General features: G+C 45.9%; 2 protein-coding genes across 8 annotated transcripts in view; both read right to left on the minus strand.

Annotated features, from left to right (window-relative positions):
* Window positions 1–2,646, minus strand: part of PHKA2 (phosphorylase kinase regulatory subunit alpha 2) — an 81,514-nt gene extending 78,868 nt beyond the window's left edge. For 3 of the 7 annotated variants that reach the window (XM_047764000.1, XM_047764002.1, XM_047764001.1), the window contains exon 1: window positions 2,176–2,446. In XM_047764000.1, coding sequence (XP_047619956.1) covers window positions 2,176–2,253 — 78 coding nt within the window. In that variant the 5' untranslated portion in view covers window positions 2,254–2,446. Of the gene's footprint in view, window positions 1–2,175 lie in introns of all 7 variants that reach the window. The other 4 variants (XM_047763999.1, XM_047763998.1, XM_047763997.1 and 1 more) reach the window with 3 other exon arrangements.
* A 4,577-nt stretch (window positions 2,647–7,223) lies between these two features.
* Window positions 7,224–18,314, minus strand: part of ADGRG2 (adhesion G protein-coupled receptor G2) — a 151,262-nt gene continuing 140,171 nt past the window's right edge. Inside the window, exons 26-29 of the mRNA XM_047765342.1 lie at window positions 17,958–18,241; window positions 14,227–14,328; window positions 13,079–13,231; window positions 7,224–8,981 (exon numbers count right to left, since the gene is read on the minus strand). Of these exons, the coding sequence (XP_047621298.1) occupies window positions 8,812–8,981; window positions 13,079–13,231; window positions 14,227–14,328; window positions 17,958–18,241 (709 nt within the window). The 3' untranslated portion in view covers window positions 7,224–8,811. The remainder of the gene's footprint in view (window positions 8,982–13,078; window positions 13,232–14,226; window positions 14,329–17,957; window positions 18,242–18,314) is intronic.

Here is an 18,314-nt window from a genome sequence, read left to right on the forward strand (position 1 = left end):
AACCGTACTTGGGGTATTCTGGCTGACCAGAAGAGCTTGACCATGCAGTGAGGAAGGGAAAAACGGTCAATGTGATGGGTTTCTCACCAACTACCCCCAAAATAAATACAACTAAAGGCTTGGACAACTTTTTTTAATCATTAAAATGTTGGAGAGGAAAGTCCAATACTGCAGATTTGCTCTAATGGGAAGACAGTTCTTTTGCTCATGAGATAAGGTGAGCTCGGATCAATAGCTGGGTCATTTGGATGGCTCAGAGCCTGCAGGATGTATTTCAGTCAACAAGGACTTAAAGGTATGTTTCATGGGCCTGGAGCACTGTTGGATGCAAAAGGAATGAAAGTGATGAGGTCTCCGTGTTTAAGGATCTCATTGCGTCAATGGGGCGACATAATCCTGTTCAAAGACCAGAAAGCAATTAGTGGCTTTATCAAGACCTCCAGGGAAGGGAGCATCGTGGGCCAGGGCAGGAAGGCGAGGACTTGTGGCCCAGGTATGTGTGGCCTCTATCAAAATCCTAACACCACCAACAGCATTCACTATTTACTGATTGCCTACGGGGGGCCAGGCAACATACTGGGCACTACGCTTTTCTTCACGATACCTCAGTGGAGGCAGGTGTTATTATCTCCATTTTACAGATGAGGGCATGGACCACAGAGGTTGGGTAAAGGTCACACATGATGTTCAAGGCAGAGCTGCAGAGTCAAACCTGGGTGTGACACAAGAACCGAACTTGGTCAGATCTCCTTAAAGCCCCTTCCAACATGGTAATGAAGGGAAAGGATTTTCAACTACTTTATAGAAGTAATTATAATATATTCCAAAGAGGAAGGCCAAAAAAAAAAAAAAAATCACCCCTATCTGCCTGCCTTCTTCAGTTTTCAACTTGAACATCACCTCCTCCCTGCTCCCCAAACTGGGCTGAGCTCTCAAAATAAGAACCACAGTCCTTCATGTGCAATTTCAAAAGCCAGTACGCTCTGAAATTTTTGCATGTTTTCATTAGTTTGCAGCCAGCTTGGTGGCAAAAGGCGACCTGAACTGATGTGAAACTATTTTCAGTCTTTGCTTTTCCTACTCTGTAAATATTCATATTCGGATGTGGAAAATAAGCATGTCTTTGATTAAGGGGTGCTGCCCTGACTCCAACGCACTTACTAGAGAATATACATATGCATATTACCTTTCTAAAATCCAAACCCCTCTGACTTGCAAACCACATCTGGCCCCAAGAGTTTCAGACAAGGGACTCTGGACCTATTCCCTCTGCATAAACCTCACTGCACTACAAGCATTTTTTCTTTGTAAGCCCAGCACCTGACAGAGTGCCACGCACATAACAAGTCCACAATAAATATTTCCTGAATGAAGACACAAGGCCGAGAAATTGGCTAATGGGAAAAGGGTCAGTGGCTTGGGAGTTAACCGTGGGTCCCAACTTGAAGGCCAGGCCTCTGACCCTGGAATACCACTTCCTTCTCTGACATGGAGGTCCTATAAATAGCTGCTGTTGATTGACGACAAGCAACATAGCTGGTGTCTTCACAAGGAATAAAAATAGTCCAGTGGTCTTACAGGATGGGCCCACATATAACTTTAGCCTAGTAATACAAAACACATGACATATCCAAACCTCCGACCACATGGGCAGCTTCACAGATCCCCTCCATTTTCTCATCTGCAAAGTCCTAAAAGCCCTCCCAGGTGGGTCTCTAATAAGGTAGCTCGAGATCAGGAACAGCAGCAGCCGCCACACACCTTGGAGTGGGATGTACACTTCAGGAGCTTTTTCATTCCTGTCTACTGTCCTCGCGGTCCAGAGTTGACCATGGTCATGCAGTGTGCCCTGTCCAACCTACACACACCTCCTTGCATCCAAAAGAAGCAGAGTCAACACAAAAAAGACGCATTTGGGGCCCAGGGGCATGCAGGGAGCTCTATCTTCGATCCCAAACAGTGCTCAAAGAATTCTGTGAAACGTAGCCGCTCAGCCCTTCAGTCCCCTGATTCGTAAAGCGGACGAGCTGGGAAGGAGGGTGGGGTGTAACCACCGGCCAGCAAGAACCGCATTTAAAGAGGAAACCGCTTAAATGCAAAGTCTCAGGACACGAGAGGGGACTGGGTAGGCGAAAAAGTGCCTCGAGAGGGCAGATGAGAGTGGTCCTTCCTTACCTGGTAACACAGGATGGTTTGCTGCACCAGCCGCGCGTATCCGTCCAAGCGGACTCCGGAATTGCTCCTGCTCCTCATCTCCGCGATGCTCTTGGGACCGCAGCGCCCGACCTGCTGCGAGGAGGTGGGACGCCCGGACGACGGCCGCCGTGCAGGCTTGGCTCCCAAACACTCACTGCCTCAGTCAGCTCTAGGATTGGAGTCCGGAGGTAAGAGGTAGGGACTTTTTAAAACGACAGAACCAAACTATGGAAAGCAAGCCAACTAGAGTTTCTTACGGCTCGAAAGGAGCGGGGCGGAGATAGGGGTTGGCGCTATGGCGGCCCCGCCTCGACCAAGCCCGCCACGCTCCCGACGCTCGCGGGTCTCGAGCTGCCCAGCAGGAAAAACGGGGACCTGGGTTCCGGGCGAGGGGCGACGACGCCCCCGCCGAGCCTTTTTTTGTCTTCCGGCGGTCGTGAGGGAGCCTCCGGGCAGGCCGCCAACCCTACCCTTCCCGCCAGCTGCAGCCCACCAACAGCCCCGCCCCCGGCCGCGCCCCCGCGGCGGAACGGAACCCTTGGAGTCGCGCCCCTCGGGGGAAGGAAAACGAGGTGGCCCGCGAGAGCAGCGGAGAACCTTGGTCCGGGCGGGAACCAGTCTGCTTTTGAACGCTTTACCTCCCCGCCCGCTGCCGACCTCAGCGCGGGCTGTAGAAACAGACCCTTCGGTCGCGGGCATCTGGACGCCACGGACCCGCCCCCCGGCCCGCCCCCGGCAACGCCCCCGGCGCGGAGCGGAACCCGGGGAGCCGGCCTGAGGAGCAAGGTAAGGGGACTGCTTCACTAGCGGCCCTGGACGCTCCTAATACGCCGGGTCACTAGCGGCCCCGCCCCTCCCCGAGATGAGCTCACAACCCCACCCCTTGCCCCGCCCTCTAGCTCCTCTAGCCCCGCCTCGGGGCCTAACGCTAGGCGATGGCAAGATAAAGGACTGGCTCAGGGCGAGGGTGAGACTGCCTTCCCGAGCAGCGGTGGGGAGGCCCGGCAACGGCCTGCCCATCGCAGCTCCCTGGGCGCCCCTCAGCTGGCCAGAATCGGAGTTCTGCCCCTGGTCGCGTCTCCGCAGAGAGAACGACAGGGGCAGGTCAGGGTCCTCCAGCACCCGCCCTCCCCCAACCCCGCGCCTTCAGCCTCGCCCCTAGTCACCTGGGTGAAGCTCATCTGGCCTGGCCTGCCGTCCGTCCCCAGGCCTGTAACTTGAAACTTGGCATTACAGTTCTTCATGGCCAATAATTACCCATAGTTTTACAATCTTCAGGCCAGTATTTATTTTCCACCCAAATCTGGCCCCATATTAATTCTAGCTCAGCTAATGTGATCCTTTCCTCAAGCCCTTTGCTAGTCTCCATGCACTTACTGTATGCTCGACCCAAGAGGCCTCCTCCTCCTTCTTGTCTAAATTCTGTCTTTGCTTTAAGGGCTAGCTCAGCTCTACCCTCCTATTAGTCTTCCCCATTCTCTGAATTGCGATTACAATTTCTCTAGTAAGAACATAGGTCTTGGAGTCATTGAAATTGAGTTCAGGAGTTCCCGTCGTGGCGCAGTGGTTAACGAATCCGACTAGGAACCATGAGGTTGCGGGTTTGGTCCCTGCCCTTGCTCAGTGGGTTAACGATCCGGCGGTGCCGTGAGCTGTGGTGTAGGTTGCAGACGCGGCTCGGATCCCGCGTTGCTGTGGCTCTGGCGTAGGCCGGTGGCTACAGCTGATTCGACCCCTAGCCTGGGAACCTCCATATGCCGTGGGAGCAGCCCAAGAAATAGCAAAAAGACCAAAAAAAAAAAAAAAAGAAAAAGAAATTGAGTTAAAATTCCAGTTCTGCCATTTACAAGTGGTGTGAGCTTTGGCATGTTTTAACTATTTGAATTGAAATTCAATGTTATCACCAATGGGGATAATAATAACCCCTACTACTAGGACAGCTGTGATCAAGAGCATGAATATAAAACACTTAGCACCATGCCTGGCTAATATATGTGCTTCGTAACTCATAGCTGTTTTCATAATCACTAGACAACAACGTATTGCCTCATACGCTTGTTTTCATGTGAGGCACGTTTTTTCTAACTGGATTTTAGGTACTCAAGGAAACAGTCCTTGGTATCTCCTACTGTGTCTAGTACAGTACTGAGCATGCAGTTGTAGCTGACTATTGAATGACTGGTTGAATGAACCCACGAATGCAAGAAAATCAGTCATGTTCAGTTGAGTCCCCTATGTATGTATGGTCCTTAACCGAGTTCATTTTACAAATTCCGTAACATAAATCTGCAGTCACTCAACTAAATCACCAAACCCATCATCTGGCATACTTTTTGTTTTCTTCCTTTTGGCTCTTACTGCAGCAATCCATGTGATGTCTCTCCATGCAGAATTTGCTATGGTTTAGAGGTAAATAAAACTGGACATTAGGTTATCACCATTAAATCTCTTGGAATATGAATGCGTACTCTTCCAGAACTCTTCTGTATTCTGTATTGTGTATTCTTGTGTCTAAGAGCTGGATCGTCGCTTCCTATCATTACTGCCTTTGTTTACATTGAGTTCAAGAGTCCATTTTGCAGCCACAGAGGAAAATAACTGATGACCTTTACCTGTTACCTGACATTTCCATCCAGTATAGAAACATTTTCAGTTTCATGATCTCATTCTTAGCAAATTCTGCTACACTACCCTTTTGGTGTATAGCCAGCCTCACATTCTAGGCTTCGGGCTATGATTTAATGTGCATTGTCATATAAGCCGTATTTTTCAGAGAAGGAAGGCTACTAGTTTTTAGCTTTTAAATTTCCAAGCAAATTTTAGTCATTCTTTTTGGACTATACTCAGACTCCTGTCTTAGTATTCTATGTCCCGAAGATGCAAAACCTCCATATCTTGGTCCCCACATCCATGAAGCCTTTCTCTGGTTTTGTACCAAGAGAAACCTGTCTCCAAGTCATTTCTCAAGTGTTTAATTAAGAAGCAGCTATGGAATGTGATGGGGTATGTTGTTGATTCTGAAGCTGATTCATGATCTTCATTCATAAGGATGAAAACTCAAAACCGGACCCTGGGGTAGCACCCTGTATGACTTCTCTACCGCAACCAGAGAGTCTGCCCATTGTCCTGCCACAGAGGCCTTCTGCCAAGAAAGTTCCCAGAGAGTCACATGTCATCATCCAGGGTGGAAGCCAACACATGTTTCTCCTGGAGGGTTCAGTCTTTGACTCTAAAGAAAAGCGCACCATCTTTGACACAGAAAAGAGGATTCGTTCTGAATCTATTTGCTGAAAATAGCCTATTTGCCAAAAATAGCCAATTTGCCAAATTTAGTTATTTCTATGACAATTTAAACTTAGTTGACTGGAAGATCGTTTTTTAATCACAATGTTTTAAATTACGTTGAATGTGTCCCTGCTCCAGCTTCCTGCAGCTATTTTGAAACTAAATGGTAAAGAGAAAAACATTAGGGAGCTTAAGATTTCTTCATGATGAGGTATATATTTGTAAATATATTTCAAAGAACATACTCTGGAAGACTGTATTCAATGTGTGTCTGCCCCGGCTTCTTGATGCTGTGCCTAGAGGCTGAGGTGAAAAGAAAAAAGAATATACTGCTAAGAATTCTTCCCACTCAGTCTGGCCTTTCTCCTGTCCATCCTTCAGACAGCAACCACAGCAGCAAGGAGCTGATGTACAGACAAACTGAATTGGCCTTAAAATGCTCTTATGAGACAAAGTGACGGCACACTAGTCTATTTGATAACTTGCTTGTTCCGTAAATGAGCTCTTTGTTGAAAGGACATTCAACAAACTAACCTGCCTCCTAGGTGACCTCGTTAGACAGGAGCCAGTATCCCCAGTGATGCCAATCACGACGCTGCTCACTGAAGTTAACAGAGTTAATTTGTGGGATTAATGATTGCATTGTACTTTGGGGGGGGAAGAAACTTCTCGAATGTTGTGAGAAACTACTCCTTCAGATACTGGCCACTGTTCCGGTACTCCTTGCCTCTTCATATTGCCACCACCTTTGTTGCCTTCGATAGAGTCTCAGATTGTGGGACCAATTATAAACCTAAAGGAGAATGCGTCTCAGGAACATTCTCTTTGTCCTGCTCCTTATCTGTCTGAAGCAGAAATATAGACAAGAGAATTTGGTTTAAGGACTGTAGCCCAGACACAAAACACAATAGGAAAAATAAGGTGGGAGGGACCTAAAGGACGTCAGACATTGTGTATCCTTTTGTGTACACTTTGTTTACATAATCTGCTTCAGGAGATTTGGCTTCTTTCTTTTCTTTTTTTTTTTTTGTCTTTTTGCCTTTTCTAGGGCCGCACCCGTGGCACATGGAGGTTCCCAGGCTAGGGGTCTAATCAGAGCTACAGCTGCCATCCTACACCACAGCCACAGCAACACCAGATCCTCAACCCGCTGAGTGAGGCCAGGGATCGAACCACAACCTCATGATTGCTAGTCGGATTCTTTAACCACTGAGCCACGACGGGAACTCCCGAGATTTGGTTCCTGATAGCTCACCCTCCAAATCTAGCATATCTCGCTGCTTTCCTCATCAAGTTGGTACTCACCATCTTTGAGGCAACTGAGCACGGTGGAAAGAGGCTGCTCAGAGACCTCTTGTGGAATTGAGGCCGGCTTTCCCACTTGTGGCTCCCACATGTTCATCAGCTCCCCAGAACCCCCAAATCTGATCCTCACCTTCTTGAAATCCTACTGTTCCACATTAAGGGAGCAGACACTTGGAGGGGATCCACATCGGGGGCTTGTGTGGGCCAAGGGCAACGGGTGTTAAAGAGAAAATCTTGAAGGAGCAAGAGGAAAAGGAGACCTCAGAAACCAGTCTCGGGAGGCAGCCCTTGCTCCGGCGTCGCAGTCGCCCACACTTGCTGCCTGCCCAAGGACGCCGCGCCTGTTCCTCTTCGGCGGGTTGGTTCCACGGCCTCCACCTCCAGGCTCCACCGGCAGGGAAAGAGATCACGGATGTTTCCTTTTTGTGAAAGTTCTCAAACTTCAAGGACTTAACTGCACATTTATTTTGGTGATTTTTAACATTTTTGGTCAATTTTAACAGATAAATACAATTAAATAAATCAGAGAAGAAATATTGCAAAGACAAATCAGCACTCACAGAAGTGTATTACATAGTAACATGGTTAGTCTGGGCTAAAACATTCACTTGAAATATATGCAAGGGAACCTTAGGCAAAGACCTAACGAAAGGGCTTTGAAATGTTCCTAATGAAGACATGCTTGAGGCGCTCACTGCTCAAGCAGCTCCAGGTGGGAAGCAAGAGAAACTAGACTGGTTCTGACTAGGAGCAATCAGGGTTTGATACAGATGGAGACAACAGCACTGCAAGATAGTTCACTATTCCAATAGCTGCTCCCCCTTGTCACTATACGCTCGTCAATACAATTATTTTAAAAGGTAATTATAGCTCTGGTTGGGCCAGAGTGTACCAGTCATAACAATCCACAAAGTACCATATAGTTGCCTTTTAAAAAACAGCAACATGGTTTTTTTCCTTATGTACATCTCTTTTAAAAAGTAATCCTACTCTACTCCCCCTTTCTGAAAGGCTCTGGAGATTTGAAAAGCGGCAGTGTATGTATCTCCTCCACATTCGCAATTTTCCTGCCATATAGCCTAGATTACAGTTCCACCCCTCTCTGTGACCAAGGTATTAAGCTAAACAAACATCTTGATGCAGATTCCATAATCTGATGATGAGGGATGAGGTCGGGAGATGACTGTTGCTATTGGATGAAGTGTACGGTTGTACAGGTTGTACCCTGAACAAACGTGTACCCAAGAGGGTGAGTGGGGCTAAAATATGCACCCCCTGCCCTATTTGCCATATCAAGAGCCCATGGGGCTGTGTCTGCCCATGAGGGCCACTTGTTTTAACTCGCTCCAAGGCACCATATGAGCTAATTGTGGCACTTCTTATGTCTTGCCAGTCTGACTGGCATCCTTATTTCTTGATTTCAGTGAAGTTCCCATATTTCACATCCCCTATAACTTCCAAAAGGAGCTTTAGAATTCACGGAACTAGCAAGCATTTTCTGAATTATCACATTAGACACAATGACACAACCACGATTCTACAGAGAAAGAAATTTACACAGTAGAAAATAAATACCAAAAATGTAGAAGTAAGATTTCTGACATGTGGGTCACTAGAACTTAGCTTATTTACAACAAAGGCATGCACAACGCAACTCACCAACAGGCTGAAGTCAACAGTGGCTTTATATGATGTTTTCAAAGATAACCTAGCCTCTCTGAATGGGGCTGGAAGTGAACTACTTTGATTTTTTTTTTTTAAATGAGTCTTATACTTAGTGTGTTGTCTAAAACCAAGCTTCTTTTAAAATGAAGGATAAGAAACCAAATTACAAATGTCTAAGAATCCTGGAATAATGTCTTGGTTTCCTTCCCCATAGTAACCATTGCCCTCAATTAGCTTATGTTCCTCCAGAGGTTGCCGAGTATAAAATTAGTTGATTTTCATACAACTCACATTGTGTAAAAAGTAAAATCGGACATTTTCACACTGTCAAGCAACATGCTTTGATTTTAGGAAAAGAAATCACATTTGCTCAATAAAGTGTAAGCTTCCCCGCTTTGAAGTCCTTCTCAGAGCGATACGGTTTTTACCATTGCAGGAATCTTCTTTCTCATTAAACATGTGCTGTTTTCCCGTGAAATCATGAAGACACACATCTCCATTCTGAACACTGAAAGAAACACCATTCTTCTCTGTAGAAATAGTCCGTGTATGAGGAAAAACAAAGTCAGTGTCATGAAGTATCCACAGAAAGCGCTTTTAAAAATAAAACACCCTTAAACATCACTTTATTCTTAAGTATGCACGTACAGAACATGTCTTTTAAAAAATATTTATGATGTATTGCCAGACTTTATTTACTTCTCATTCCTTTCTTAAGACCAAAGTCATCAATACAAATTAGAAAAGGATTCAGAAACCCATTCTCCATGGCAGTTTCTTTTTCTTTTTTTTTTTGTCTTTTTGTTGTTGTTGTTGTTGTTATTGTTGTTGTTGTTGTTGCTATTTCTTGGGCCGCTCCCGCGGCATATGGAGGTTCCCAGGCTAGGGGTCGAATCGGAGCTGTAGCCACCGGCCTACGCCAGAGCCACAGTGACACGGGATCCGAGCCGCGTCTGCAACCTACACCACAGCTCACGGCAACGCCGGATCGTTAACCCACTGAGCAAGGGCAGGGACCAAACCCGCAACCTCATGGTTCCTAGTCGGATTCGTTAACCACTGCGCCACGACGGGAACTCCGGCAGTTTCTTTTTTTAATGAAATGGTCAAAATATGAAGCAAAGCAATATATTTGATTTTAAAAGACCCATTTCCTAACTCTGGTTGAACATACATTGACTTCAAATAGTAACATATGTGTAATATAACCTAAGATAATATTCTAGTCTCCCCCAAAGGTTCACAGAGATCCCGTACAAGGTTCTTGGTTCCCTAAGATTCCTATAATATAAAACTCCGTACCAGAGAAACCCAAAATGACAACAGTTCTGGCACGAGAAAAAAAAAAAATCATCTCTCCTACACTAAGCCAGCCTCTCTGACTAAATGAGGCTAAGACTGATTCCCAAGAAGAAGCCGCCATATCCAAGCTCAGCATCCAGGCCAGGGAGCAGCTGGGCCTCCCCTACCCCAAGCAGGCCCTGAATTTTGTGTGTGTGTGTGTGTGTGTGTGTGTGTGTTGGGGGTGGGGTGAGCATAGCTGCTGAGCTACCTGGCACTGTCTTTCTGACCATTATACCATTGGAAGACAAGGAAGAAAGCTGAATAATAAGCCCGATTGTTAGTTCATGCCCAATTAGAATAACAGTGCTGAGACCTTGATAAGTATCATCTCATTTATTACCCTATGGGATGAGTGCTGTTATTACCCCCATTTCACAGATGCTGAAACTAAGGTAACAAGGCTCAGCAGTGAAAAAGTCAACATATTCAAATAGGGCATGTGACTGCCTGAGGCTGCTGTCCTCAGGGAGGCATTCTGGTTTGAGGACATTTTGGTGCAGGAACAATTTGACCTGGTATAATAAACAAGCCATTAAACGTCCAGCTTCTTTTTCCCTTGTCTATCTCAAAATCTTTTTTTTTTTTTCTTTTTAATTTTATGGCCCCACCTGGGGCATATGGAGTTCCCAGGCCAGGGATCGAATCCGAGCTGCAGCTGCGGCAACACCGGATCCTTCAAGCCGCTGAGCAGGGCTAGGGAATGAACCCACCTCTGCAGCAACCCAAGCCGCTGCAGTCGGATTCTTAACCCACTGCACACAGTGAGAACTCCCATTTCAAATCTTGATGTGCAGACTGAGGAGTCAGGGGTGTCTGTCTGATGTGCATGTTACTTGATACTAAAACACGTGGCCATTTTAGTGGCCTAAGATGGTCCCTGTCAGCCATCAAAAATAGTGTCAAATCAGCCATATCAGATAGCTGGGCAAAATGTGCTGCTTCCATCCAATCTGATTCCTGAGGGATGCCAACATGTTGATAGGCCAGGCAAGTGAGGCTTCGTCTCTCAGTTCTTCCTAGAATGCGGAAAAATCTGGCTTTAAGAGCCCCAAACACTTCTACCCAAACCAGTAGGCTTTGCTGATGTGTTGTGATTCTTGATGACTTAGCTCACACCTCTGATTTCTCTACTTTGAACTTGGTCTCTCACACTTAGTAACCTTGACTGGCACTACCTCTGCTCTGTTTACCTACACTGAGTCGTTCCCGATACAGCTATGTGGCATAGAGCCCAGCTCTCCCCCTGGTATCTACCTACAGTAAAGAGCTACGGCTGCATAGCAGCTGTTTCTCAGCTTAGCACTGGTTCTCGACAAAGGCGGGGACGAGTGGTTTTACCCCTCAGGGAACATGTGCTACTGGAAGACATTTTCAGTCGTCACATCTGTGGGTGAGTGGGTGGGTGCTACGGGTATTTGGTGGGTGAAGCCCACTGATGTCGCCAAACATCCTCAAATGCACAGGCCAGCCCCCACAACAAAGAGCTCTCTAGCCCCACATGTTAATTGTGCTGTGGTTGAGAAACCTTCATTTAGAGGCATCCTACTGTATTGTAAAAGTCAAAACAAACCAGTAGGATCGCCCATCTTTGGAAGGCTGGAAAATTATTTGGTAGGTATATGAACCTTCTCACAAATTTATTTGAATTTGTCGTGAAAATAACTAATATCCTTTTTTTTTTCTTTTGCCTTTTTAGGGCCACAACAGCAGCATAGGTAAGTTCCTAGGCTAGGGGTAGAACTGGAGTTGCAGCTGCCAGCCACAGCCACAGCCACAGCCACAGCCACACCAGATCTGAGCCGCATCTGCAACCTACACCACAGCTCACGGCAATGCCAGGTCGTTAACCCACTGAGCAAGGCCAGGGATCAAACCCACGTCCTCATAGATACTAGTTGGGTTCGTCACTGCTGAGCCAAGATAGGAACTCCGAAAAATAACTAATATTCTTAAGTGATATATAAAGGCAAATTCTCCAGAGAAGGAGAAAGTATAGCAGCAGAATTTAAGTTTGTATAAAAATGCAAATGATATACTAAGAAGCCAAAGAAGATATAAATAGATGGTTTGGTTTGCTTTTTAGGGCCAAACCTGCAACATATGGAGGTTCCCAGGCTAGGGGTCAAATTGGAGCTATAGCTGCCGGCTTACACCACAGCTCACGGCAACGCCAGATCCTTAACCCACTGAGCAAAGCCAGGGATCAAACCACATCCTCATGGATACTAGTCGGGTTTGTTTCCACTGAGCCACAACGGGAACTCCTTAGATAAGTTTTTATGAATAATGAACAGTCCAGTCTTATGAAAGAAAGAAAACAAAAGTTTTAGCTAGAAATGTCAGAATTAATAAATAAAGGAGGCACAGCAACAATAATCTATACATATACTGGAGACATATATGGTCACCAATACTGGTCACAATTCATCTTTCAGTATTTGATGTATTCATGGGGATTTGGGCACTGTCACAAGGCAGCCACACTGTGGAAAAGAGTGAACAAATATGACAAGCAAAAAATAGGAAGGTTTAAAAGTGTTGAAGATGAGGATAATTATAGGTCTGCTAAAAACTGACATAGTCTTATCAACTATTTTAGGTACTGCTTGCACAGAAATAGCACAGGACTAAAGTCCTTGGGTAACACTTAAGTCAGGATTTGCAACATTAAAACTTTTAGGTCAGGAGTTCCCACTGTGGCGCAGTGAGTTAAGAATCTGACCGAAGGGGCATGAATTGCTGTGGAGGAGCCAGGTTTGATCCCCCACCTGGCACAGTGGGTTAAAGGATCCAGTGTTGCTACAGCAGCAGCATAGGTTACAGCTGCGGCTTGGTTTTGATCCTTGGCCCAGGAGCTTCCATATGCTTCGAGTGCAGCCATGGGGGGGGGACCCAAACTTTTAGATCATCATCAATTCTAATTGTGAATAATTAAATCTTATGAGATTTCCCTTGTGGTGCATCACCTAAGGATCTGGCATGGTCACTGCAGTGGCTCTGGTCACTGCTGTGACACAGGTTCAATCCCTGACCTGGGAGCTTCCATATGCTGCAGGTGTGTACCCCCCAAAAAAACACCTAAGTCTTAAATTTTTGTTTTTTCTCTGAAATAAATTTATAAATTTGGATTAGTGAATTTTTGCTTTTAAAAGGGAACCACATTTTGATCCACTAGTCATATATGTAAATATTCACTCTGCTTAGCAAAAATGCCATTAAAAGATAAAACTGCATTAATAAAACAAACACTAGCTTGAGAAATACTATCTTGAGACATACATACCGTTCCCGCTTGCCAGTCCTGAGCAATCATTATTCACTAGCAGTGTGGTGGAGTGGGTGGAGTTACTGTTGGACTGTAAGGAATGTGAAGAGCTGGAGACACCTTGGTTCACAGTCTGCTTCTTTAAACCGTTAGTAGCAGTTTTACTCCAATCTACAGCAGAGTAAGCGTTACGGAAAAACAGGGCAGAATGTTGAAATTCAGATGCAAGCGACCGGTCACAGTGTAACTAGCAACTGATCTCTCACTTTCACATCTTACAGAGAGCCTCCCATTTCACAAGTTGGTGTGATAAAATGTATTTTCATTTAAGACTGTGTACATTTGTCCTTTAAATGCCTGCCTGGTTAAAAGTTGTCTATATTCTCTTGGAATTAAAGGCCTAGCTAATTTGATTGTGTCTATAAATAGCCACTGGATTAGGGAATACTTCAAAGTCAAGGATTGTCTACACAAGAATACAGTTCCACCTGCTGGGATGACTAATGGCTCTTAAATCCAGGCAAATGATGGAACTCTAGGTCCTGCCATCTTCTGATCTTGGGCAACCAGATCTTTGCAATATTGCAAAGTTTATCATGGGTAATATTCATGCAAAAGGAATTTAAATTTTCAAAGAGTACTTCATTTTTTTCTTATTTTATTAAAAGTGAGCTATTTCCTCTGCAACACAGCAGGACATACATGAAAATAATTTCAAAATAACCAAAGGCATGCTAAAGCTTATATACATAGTCTGGCCCAATAACAAATAAATGAAGTAACTGACAACCAGGACCTGTGGAGAAAAGGCTGGGTCAAGACTTAAAAAGTTATGAAGATAAAATATTAAAAATCACTTTGGACAAATGGAAAACATGAGCTCAAAAGGAAATGAATTCTAAAAATTTCACTGTTGCTTCATTCATGAAACAGCCAGGCCATTAATTCTATGGCTCACTAAGTTCTCAGACATGAGTAAGTATTTTTTAATTCACTAAGGTTTTTTTTCCCCGTAATGTTCACAATGGATATTTTATGTTGAGCAGGTTCCCTTCATTGATTTCCATGATCCGACAACCCTTTGGCATTCATTTCTTTTGATCTTAACTGATACAATCTTTTCCTCAAGATTTAAGAGAAGGAGAAAAAGAAAGGTAAATCTTTACCGGAATTTTCAGCCAGTCGTAACTTTCCACAGCACAGATAGCGCCTCCACTGCTTTCTGACATTCTCTTTTGTTGCACAGTAGAAGATGAATATGAAAAAGCCTATGGGGGGCACAAAACACAATGAATTCCAAACTAAGACCTGAATGGCATGAGCTTACTTTGCACAAAAGATAAAATCTTTGGCAACTATAGGCCAAGTGAAATTGTGCAGACTGAAAATAACGCTGAAAGTCCAGGGAAAATTTGCTCTCGAAAGCTACAAGGGGGGACTCTCTCTTGAAGATAAAAAAAAAGACTCTGTTTTTTTTTTTTTTTATTTTTAGCGCTGCACCCCTGGCATATGGAGATTCCCAGGCTAGGGGTCGAATCAGAGCTACAGCTGCCGGCCTACACCACAGCCACAGCAACACCGGATCCAAGCCAAGTGTGGGACTGACACCACAGCTCATGGCAATGCTGGATCCTGAACCCACTGAGCGAGGACAGGGATCGAACCTGCAACCTCATGTTCCTAGTCGGATTCGGTTCCGCGGTGCCACGACAGGAACTCCTAAAAAAAAATACTTTTAAAAGGATGGTCACTCTGTATTTCCAAAATTAAACTCGCTGTTTGACCTCTCACAGCTTGTCTTTGGCCTTTCCTATCTTTGGAAGTGCAAGCCACCCACCCAGTGTGCCAGCTCAGACCTGGCTCTGCCAACTAAAGATCGTCACTGGCCATCGAGCTTGGCAAGGACTGAGTCATTAGCAGGTGCAGGTGCTGAGCTTCGACACTCCCTGCAAGGAGGTCAGGATGGAGATTAGGAAAGAGGCGCTCCGTGCGATGGGCAAACTGGTAGAACAAGCCTTCGGATGGTTATGTATTTTCGGGAGAAAATTTCATGAACCCAGTTTCTTGCATCATCCCGCACGCAGAAAAGCACCCAAACTGTTACGATATCTGTGCCTCGTGATAAGCAGGAACCTGCCAAGATGTGTGCTTGTAACCCTTCCGCCAAAATCACACATATGCTGACCTCCCCCCCTTACCGAGCTGGGAGGTGGTCTCCCAGACCGTAGTCCCCCAGATAAAGCTGAAACTCACAGCTCTCACGGTGTGCGTGGTTCATCTCGGTGGACAGGTGCTACCTGCCCATCCCTCCACATGTGCAACGGATTTCCACGTTCCGTCACATGCCCTCTGCTCCTTTGCCTCACATCCTTTGCGCCACCTCTCCACTCCACAGCCCTGTCCCGTTCCCGGGCCCTGCCTTCTGCCTCCCAAGCCTGGGGCGCTGCAGTGGTGTCCCTGTCCGCCTTCCAGCTTCCCTCCAACCTGCTTACGGAAATCCTCCACTCGTGTCCTGGCCACAAAGAGAATGCCACCACAGACCTGAAGTGGTCCTCAGGCTCAGGGCTCCCCACCCAGCCCCCTTGCAACCACTCCCCAAGGCCTTTAAAGCAAATAAATATAAGCTGAATGAATGGATGAATTCTGAGTTCTCCTCCTCCCCAAACCCCAATCTATTTACTTTCAAACTTTTATTTAAGAATATTAGGAGTTCTCTTGTGGCATAGCAGCTTAAGGATCTGGCCTTGTCACTGCAGCAGCTAGGGTCACTGTTGTGGCTATGGGTTCAGCCCCTGGCCCAGGAACTTCCGTATGCCACAGGCACAGCCAAAAAGAAAACAAGCAAAAAAACCAGGTTTGCCTCTAATAAGGTACACATGCCCGCTCTCAAGACGGCTCTCTCGAATACCGCACACCTTTGTCCATCTGCCACCCTGGGCAGCTACACTTGGCTGTATTAGGGAAGAAACAGCATGTAGGAGGGATCAAAATGAGGGTCCCCACGGAGTTCCCATCGTGGCTCAGTGGTTAACGAATCCGACTAGGAACCAGGAGGTTGCAGGTTCGATCCCTGGCCTTGCTCAGTGGGGTAAGGAGCTGGCATTGCCATGAGCTGTGGTGTAGATCACAGACTTGGCTCGGATCCCTCGTTGCTGTGGCTCTGGCGTAGGCCGACGGCTACAGCTCCTATTCATCTTCTAGCCTAGGAACCTCCATGTGCCACGGGAGCGGCCCAAGAAAAGGCAAAAAGACAAAAAAAAGGGGGGGGTCCCCAAGGCCCACATCAGAACCTGTACATAGCTCTCCTTTAATCAACTCCAAAGTCTCGTAAACTAGGCTTTAGTTCCCTTTTAGAAATAAAATATTTTCCTTCTGTCCACTTATATTCTAATGAGAGGTCATTCCGGGGGAAATAAGAAAGAGGCAGGTTCAGTTTCCATAGTAAATATGTGAGGGTAGGTACTCTGCTTTCATGTTTCTGATTAGTGTCATTTGGGCATCTATTTTTTGTCTTAAAGTATCTCTTTTAGCATGCCACCGTGGGCAAATAAAACTTTTCTAATACTAAGTAGTACAACACCTGGATATACCAATTCAGGAACTGTACACTGTAGGTAAAAATGTACAACTGGGAGTTCCCATTGTGGCTCGGTGGGTTAAGGACCCGATGGTGTCTCTCTCTGTGAGGATGCAGGTTTGATCCCTGGCCTCGCTCAGTGGGTTAAGGATGCGGCACTGCTGCAAGCTGCAGCTCTGACTCAGTGTGGCTATGGCTGTGGTGTAGGCCTGCAGCTGCAGCTCCAGCTCCAATTTGACCCTTAGCCTGGGAACTTCCATATGCCGCAAGTACAGCTGTAAAACGGGGGAAAAAAATGAACACCTATATGTAAGCAACAAGCATATTAACTGGCTTCCTCCAAATAAAATAAGAACTGCTAGCCAAGTCAGGCATTTGAATTCCATCTCAGGTTGGGATTTCTTTGAGAACCGGCAACATGAAGGACTGTCTAAAAGAACTAGAGGAGGATGCTATGGGAGCTAAAAGCCACCAGGAAAAGATGAAAGCAAGCTGAGGAAAAGGAAATTAAAAGGCACCCCAACAGAGGATTTGGAATAAAAAAAAAAATCAAGGGAATGAATGATGGTTACTGTGAGGTAAACCTATTACCCCGCTGGACGACTAATGCCAAAATGTGGCCACTAAAAATTAATCACACGTAGCCGACAGCTCTTTTATAACGCTGATCTATAAGAATTAGTACTTTGCTTTCCTAAAGATTACAGTTGAAGAGGAGTCGGAAATGTCCACAGCTGGGCTTCAATAACAGATGAGAAGCTCAGAGGTCAAATCACCACACGCAGAGGCTGCCCTCCCAGCTGCGGGTACCAGCAGAGCAACTGTGCAGGATCAGCCACCGGGCCAGGCTGCTGCCACCTGCATCTGGCCACGGCCTTCATATTTATCACTGTCTTCAAATCAAACACAGACCTGGGGGTCGGAGTAGTGAAGTGAGACCTCGTGGGGACGCTTACGGTATGTGCATTTTTCTATAAGCACGTTCCACTTCGATCAAAAACGTTAAAGAGAAACAAAGGTAAGGAACCAAGTCGGGCAAGAGTGATGGACTTTCCCAGGAAGAGTTCCCGGCAGGTTCCCCTCCATATGTTCCCTCCCAGGAGGGAGTGATGGATAAGGAGGAAAAAGGACCACCTCTTGAATTTAGTGGGTGGAGCCTTTCTTCCAAGGGTCTCAGAGCATCCTTCCTCAAAGATAAACCTGTTTTTTCAACAGATATATCCTAAGCTACTAAATAAGCCATTTTGCGGATACTCTTACTAGTGCTATTTTTCAGTCCAACTGGGTCGCTGCGTGCATCCTGAGTGCTGTAGAGCTTACCTTGCAAGGTGTTAAAGATGGCGAAGAGATACATGAAGGTGACGTTAACTGGTCCCCAGGCAAAGAAGGCAAAGCCCCAAGTAATTCCCAGTAAAAACGTAATGCCGGCAACGCTCCTGAGGTCCTGAATACTGGTTTTTCGCTGGGCTCCCAGTTGCTTCTTCTTTTTAATTCGACAGAGCTGAACCAGGACCACAATGAACATGCTGACGTTCAGCAAAAATATCACACAGAAATATCCCACAACCGTAATATAGAAGACAGCATTGCTGTTGATCCAGCAACTGGAATTTGGGGGGAAAAAAACAGGGAAAACATATCACGGTGCTGAAATATCGGTCAAAATAATAACAATGA

Source organism: Phacochoerus africanus, chromosome X (genome assembly GCF_016906955.1).
Source record: "Phacochoerus africanus isolate WHEZ1 chromosome X, ROS_Pafr_v1, whole genome shotgun sequence".
Classification (NCBI taxonomy): domain Eukaryota; kingdom Metazoa; phylum Chordata; class Mammalia; order Artiodactyla; family Suidae; genus Phacochoerus; species Phacochoerus africanus.